The sequence below is a fragment of the Miscanthus floridulus genome, chromosome 9, assembly GCF_019320115.1.
Source record: "Miscanthus floridulus cultivar M001 chromosome 9, ASM1932011v1, whole genome shotgun sequence".
In the NCBI taxonomy this organism is placed as follows: domain Eukaryota; kingdom Viridiplantae; phylum Streptophyta; class Magnoliopsida; order Poales; family Poaceae; genus Miscanthus; species Miscanthus floridulus.
In genome coordinates this window covers 107,605,201-107,611,532 of record NC_089588.1, presented here as the reverse complement: position 1 = coordinate 107,611,532, position 6,332 = coordinate 107,605,201, and the positions used below count along the sequence as shown (strand labels likewise).

The 6,332-nt window shown below is 54.5% G+C and overlaps 1 protein-coding gene across 1 annotated transcript; it reads right to left on the bottom strand.

Annotated features, from left to right (window-relative positions):
* Nucleotides 1-506: 506 nt before the first annotated feature.
* Nucleotides 507-2,850, bottom strand: LOC136480523 (MEIOTIC F-BOX protein MOF-like). Its single transcript, XM_066478041.1, has 5 exons — nt 2,810-2,850; nt 1,491-2,008; nt 1,148-1,384; nt 761-870; nt 507-641 (listed from the first exon to the last, which is right to left on the bottom strand). The coding sequence occupies exons 1-5, from the start codon at nt 2,848-2,850 to the stop codon at nt 507-509; spliced, it is 1,041 nt and encodes a 346-aa protein (XP_066334138.1).
* Nucleotides 2,851-6,332: the final 3,482 nt, after the last annotated feature.

Sequence of the window (6,332 nt, the reverse complement as noted above, 5' to 3'; positions counted from 1 at the left end):
TAAAGAACCATAAATATATATAGTGAATAAAATGACATAAGAAAATGGTAAAAAATGAGAGTATGAGATTGGTAACCTTTACAACTGAAGAATCGACGGAGGAATCGAAGAATGGATGGAGGAACAATGGAGGGAGGGAGGAAGCAAGAACACTACTGCAGTGAGCTTCAAAATGTGCTGAGCTCGGGCTCGGGGAGGAAGGAGGAGACGGCCGATTTATAAAGGAAGAACATTTAGTCCCGGTTGATAGATCCAACCGGGACTAAAGGTAACTTTCCAACCCCGGACGCAGCCACGGCCCGGGAGTAGACCTTTACTCCCAGTTGGAGCCACCAACCGGGAGTAAAAGTATACCTTTAGTCCCGGTTGGTGGCTCCAACCGGGACTAAAGGTCCCTGCCACCTCTGTCTGGCGCAGTAGCCGTTGGGCAGGGACCTTTAGTCCCGGTTGGAGCCACCAACCGGGACTAAAGGTATTTCTAGTCCCGGGGGCAAAAAATTCCGGGACTAGAGCCCATTTTGGCCGAGGATCAAAGGTCTGTTCTCTACTAGTGGTAGGAAGTCCAGGCCACAGCAGCAACCAGAAGATGAGGTCTTGTCCAGTTTGCACGTTCCTTCCTTGTCCTCAGAATCACCTGGGAGCTGTAGGTGTGGGCAACAAAAAAGATGTGAGATCAATGATGAACTCTGTTGCATTGGTTGGTTACATAAGGAGCTAGAAAACCAAGCTACAGTGTAGTACCTTGCAGTGCCGCAATGACCTTCTCTAGATTAGGTGAACCCTGATGAAAGAATCGCAATATCCGGAAGTCGTCACTGAGATCACAGTCGTCCAGCAGCAAGTTCCTCAGGTTCTGGAATTCCCGAGCACCTGGACCACATTGGAAGTACGTAGAATGCCACCAACACATTATCAGAGTGACGAATTAATAAAATGGAACACGTACTTGCAGACAAAGCGAACTGCATACCGTCTTCCCGACACCTAACAACTCCAAACTCATCGCATTAGACACGCTACAAAGAAGCTTGGATTGATCCCCACCAAGTTTACTTCCAGACATAGTTTTGGATATATAAACTGTATTTGTGGCCACGTAGACGAATCGAAGCCCTGTCAAGGGATGGCATCTCATTCATCGAAATACCTCCACGGAAGCAGCCACCATGGACGTCTAGGTGTAGATCGACAACCATGGGGGCCGAGATAGCCAGCAGGTTGCGATTTTCATTGGAGCCGCCATTGATAACCAAGGTCTTCAATGTCAGAGAGGAATCTGCCCCACAAGAACGTTTCAGAATCAGGTTCTTGAGGGAGTCGGAGGCGATCGAACGGATCTCACAGATGCAATGGTCCAGCTCCAAATCCTCCAAAGAGCGGCACACTGAACTATAAGATGTTCCGCGAAACAGTCGTCCAGAGGTACGTGGCAGAGATGCAGCCTTTTGAGGCGCCAAGAACCACTCCCTGACGCTGACTGATGGCATGACCTGATCCAGGCGTGCAGTATTTCATCGCACGACGGAGCCACGCTGCTGCTTGTCGGCCGCTGTATGCCCAGCTGCCTAGAGCTGCACGGCTGGACGAACAACCATAGAACAGAGGTTCGCTGCCCCTATCAATGTCAAGCCTGAATGAATCTAGCAGAGCGATGTTACAACGGAGCATGAGGTTGACGCTGAAATCCTCGAATTCGTCCCACCCTTCACCCTTGTCCTGGTTGTTGCCCGAGTCAGAGTCGGAATCATCAGAGTCAGAGCTGCTGTCGCTGCCGCCACTGCTGGAGACAGGCGTCGCCGCCTTGGTCCTGAACTCATCGATGTCGACGTCGAGGCACGGCACTGACCGCCAGAGGTGCCTCCAGCGTGTTGACAGCACGCACGTCTGCACCGCCTGTCGGGCCTTGAGGGAAGGGAGGACATGATGATGTGGAGGAGGCAGTCTGGTAGTGCGCTCAGCCGGTCTGGGCCGGCCGCCGAGCTTCCGCCACCGCCTTGGAGCATGTGTCCTGCAAGCTCCATGTATTTACGCACACACGCCCGGCTGACAAAACCCCCTAGGCGATCCTGTCCGAATCGCCCGGGGGCTACACCCGCTGACAAAACGGAACCTCCCCCACTGGCAACACGAAAAACCTCCCAGACGATTCCAACCGAATCGCCCAGGGGCTTGGGGGCTCCTGTCGGGTTCATAAACCCGGGGTCCCTCATAGACCGGCTTCCCAACAAAGGCTCGGCCCAATGAACAACGTTGCGAGCAACGCGCAACTCATGGGCCGGCCCAAATACCTAAGACGACAGGCCAGAAGGACGATCCGATCTCCAACCAGAAGGCCTGGCCGAGGAGGAACAGCGTCCGCTTCCGACTCTGGGCCGCCTCTCCGACCGGAAGGCCTGGCCAAAGCACTACTTCCAACTCCGACCCGCGTCTCCGACTCACCAAACCCCTGCTCACTGCTCTTCTCCAACTAGCGCATTCAGAGCCGACTGGGACTAACCGACTGGGGACACCCGCTCGGTAAGGACCAGGGAACAGACTGAGAAAGTAAGGCAGGGCGCACAAGTCAAACTGCAATACCTGGGACCGTACCCTGTGCACCTGCCAGGTAGTACCCTGCGACCCTCCTGGCACGACAGAACTCAAGCAGTGTTGTAGGCGCCGACATTTTCTCCTACAGTGTTGTGGGCGCCATTAACTCCCATACCAGACAAATACGGTAAGGCTCCCCCCACGTGCATCTGGGCATCGACAGTATTGTGGGTGCCGGCATTTACTTTACCAGGAGAACATGGTAAAACCCCTTCCATACCTCCGGGTTTCAACAGTGTGGCAGGCGTCGACGTCTGCCATACCCGAAGAAGACAGCACAACCTCCCACGTGCATCTGACATTCAACAGTATTGTGGGCGCCTACCATCATCCTATACCCGCCGGCGTGGGCAACAAGACTCAGTAGCATACGTACTCTCTCACTCTTACTTGTAAGGCCATCCCCTTCATCTATAAGAGGGGATGCGCTCTCTCCCAACAGATAGATTCAATCAGATCAATCAAGTTCACTTAGCACATAGCGGAGCTCCCGACGCTCTCGGCCCCTCTGACCAGAGTCCGACCGGACCTCTCGTACCCCCCATCTTTCTCCTTCTCGTTTGTAACCCCACTGCAAACTTCAAGCACCTGGGCTCAGGAATAAAGTCACCGACCGACCCAAACTGGACGTAGGGCACGTTGCCTGAACCAGTATAAATCCTGTGTCATTGAGTGCTAGGCCACCTCCGATCACGACGTACGGCAAAACTATAAATATTTACGTGTTGGTCACTTTCTGCACCGACACACCATATAAATGTAATTGAACCAGGAGCAGCCTATGGACATGGGAATGAGTAACTGTCTTAGGGAAGTCATCTCGTCAGGATGAATGCAACCATTAGAGCCCCATCCGTTCCCTTCAGGCGCTCGCCCACATCCTCCACAAAATCAACCAAATCCACCAAAATCTCCCCTTAATCCCACCAAAATCCATCTTCCAGCTACGGATCCGCACCCACCTCTTCCTGATCTACCATCCGGTGGGTCTTTTTGCTCCGGTCATGGTTGCTGTGGGGGTAGCGCATCCTCTCCGGCGTGCAGCTGGCGGCCGCCGCCGGCCGAGCCGCCTTCACTGGGTGCGGGCGGTGCCGCGGTTGCTGAAGCTGCGGGCGTGGACTCTGGCACGTCCTCCTAGTCGCCCGGGATGGTGGGGCTCGAATCCCGTACGGGAGAACCCAGCGACGGCGGATCCGCGCCAACCAACGACGCAGTGTCCATCCCCGAGCTGGCGTCGCCTGCTCGCTCGAAGGGTCGCCCCACTCTCTCCCCCAACACCGCCTCGTTCTTCCTCGGCCACCTCTCCGCCGGTAGGTCCAAGCGCTTGCGTTGGGAGGATGGCTCTCTCTCCGACGACTCTGACCTCGAGCGCTCTCCTTCCCCATCGCTGCAGGCCGTGCGTTTGACTCGCTCGGGCACTGCACCCTCCTCGGCGAGCCCGCTGATTCGTCGATGCCCCACGCCCCATCCGAGATTCCTGCTGCAGGTGAGGTTGTCGTGCACTCCTCCCTGCCTCAGGTCTCCTTCGACGACTTCTTCGACCCCATCGCTTCCGAGATGCAGGCCGTGCCGGCCCATGAGCGATGGGACCCCATGCGCTCCGAGGGGTTGGTCGTCATGGAAAAGCCTTTGGGTGTGGGGGTCCCAGCAGGAGGGTCGTCCCTTCTGGCGTAGCTTTCTGGATCGCCTGACTTGGCCGCGCGTTGCTCCCACCTGGGTAGGAGGCGGCCAAGGATGCCTGTGCCGGATTCGGAAGATGTGGAGCTTGAGCTGTTGAGGCCCGGCCGCGGGTCTTCGACTGACGACGAAGGCCATAATGCTCAACCTCCATCGGCTGATGTGTCCCTGTTGAAACAATTGGAGGCGCGCGTATGCATCCCGCTCGAGACCTCTTTGATCAGCAAGTCGAGGCTGAGGAGGTCCAGGACACCTTCAACGGTGCTGTCGGTGCGTCGGAGTGGGAGGATTGCTGCTAAGGCCAAGGCCTCCAACCCGACTATCCAGGCACAAAATGCGCTGAAGCAAAAGCTAGGGATCGCAGACATGGTGCAGGGTCCGGAGCCTGCGGCCTTGGACAGTTCAAGGCCTTCTTCGCGAAGCCGTTGTCGCCCTCCAAGCTGGCGGCCCTTCAGGCGTTCTTTGCTCCAGATTTCGATCTGGTGGCCATAGAGCTCAACCTCACTGTCTTCGAGCAGGATGCTTTTTAGCCGCTGGGTTTCGGGCCTGCTGTGTTTGTTTGTCCCTTTGCTTGGTCCTCTGTGCGGCCGCTACGTAGTTTCTTTTGTAATCACAATTGTGTGAGCTATGTCGGTGTTTGGTTCGGTAACCAAAAATTACCGTCCCAGTTTTAATAATTTGTAAAACTCTCCTTCTGCTTAATGAATACCGTGCTAATGGCACGTTCGAGAAAAAATATGGACATGGAGTAGCTAACCACTCTACACTGCCACTGGCAGCATGGACTAGCTGAATCATCGCTGCACACAGCTAGCAACCAAGAAATCATCAAGCAAACGCACTGAATTGGACGCAGTGACAGCCATTGGACTAGCATAAATAAAAGGTTCTAAATTTATAATCACAAAATCAGGGCAGCCATTATAATAATCAGTAAAAGGAAACAGTGGAGAGTTTAAGGGAACAACTTTAGCCGTTTAGCGACATGACGCGGCTGCCTCAGTCGGAGGCGGCCACAGCCACCTCGAGGACGGGGGTCGCGGGTGCCGTGGCGCCGGATGCCACAAGCGTCCAGTCCGGTGGGAGCGGCGGCAGCGGCGGGTACTGCGTGGGGGCGGCGCTTGATGTCCCACGGCTGCATCTTCGTGGGCCGCGTCTTCATGTGGTGCTTGGTCCCCTTCTTCTGCGGCCGCGACGAGCACTCCACCACCAGCAGCGAGGGGAAACCGACGGAGTAGTGGCGGGCGTGCTGGTGCTGCCTCACCGGCGCCCGGCGGGACGGGGACGGGGCCGGCAGCACGGCCGTGCCCGCCAGGAGCGCGGTCACCGCCGACATGCTCGCTGCTTCGTCTTCGCGGGAGGGACGGACGGACTCGGGGAGTAGAGTGTTGTGTTTGGGATAATAAGACGGGAGGCGCTGTTTCGGATTGGGGCGGGATTTGATTTGCTACGCTGAGCCAAAATCCGGCCGTTCATCCCAAACAGCTGCGATCTGACCGCTCAGTCATCTTGACTGTGTGGCTTTTTTCTTTCTTTATTTATTTATAGGAGTATATATATGTCCCTATTTGAAATTTGTAAATTTTGAGTCACCTCTTCCTACAATCCCTTGCCATTGGCTGGGAGAGCCAAATCGGCATCTCAACTTCGTTGTCATCAAAAGGCTGTAAGTTCATTTCACATACAAATTCAAAAATGAACAAGGGGCTACAACTTCAAGATGCATGGTCGGTGTTACTTGGTCAACTGCAAGAATCCCAAATCAAACTTACTTATTCGTGGTATCAAAAGACAGTGAAATGCCTATACAGGAAGCAAGCAACAACTTATTTAAGAAACTAGATATATATGCACACCACCAAGCCCCAAGGACCAGATATAACCCAGCTCAACATTGAAATACTTTTCCGAATCAAACAAAAAAGAATTGCTGTATGCCAAGCCAATGCATTTCATCCTATCTAACAACGACGCCTGAAAACTTTGGTAGCCATCCATGATCGGAATGCTCGATGCCAATATTGGGAACCATCCACGAAGTGTGTCAAGTATTGCTCGCCAATTTC

Excerpts from the sequence above, each read along its gene's own strand:
- LOC136480523 (XM_066478041.1), bottom strand. The coding sequence starts at position 2,850 with ATGGCAGACGTCGACGCCTGCCACACTGTTGAAACCCGGAG. Across the intron at positions 2,009-2,809 it reads CACACTGTTGAAACCCGGAG|GACACATGCTCCAAGGCGGT; the intron begins GTATGGAAGGGG and ends TGGAGCTTGCAG. Across the intron at positions 871-1,147 it reads TGGTGGCTGCTTCCGTGGAG|GTGCTCGGGAATTCCAGAAC; the intron begins GTATTTCGATGA and ends AATGTGGTCCAG.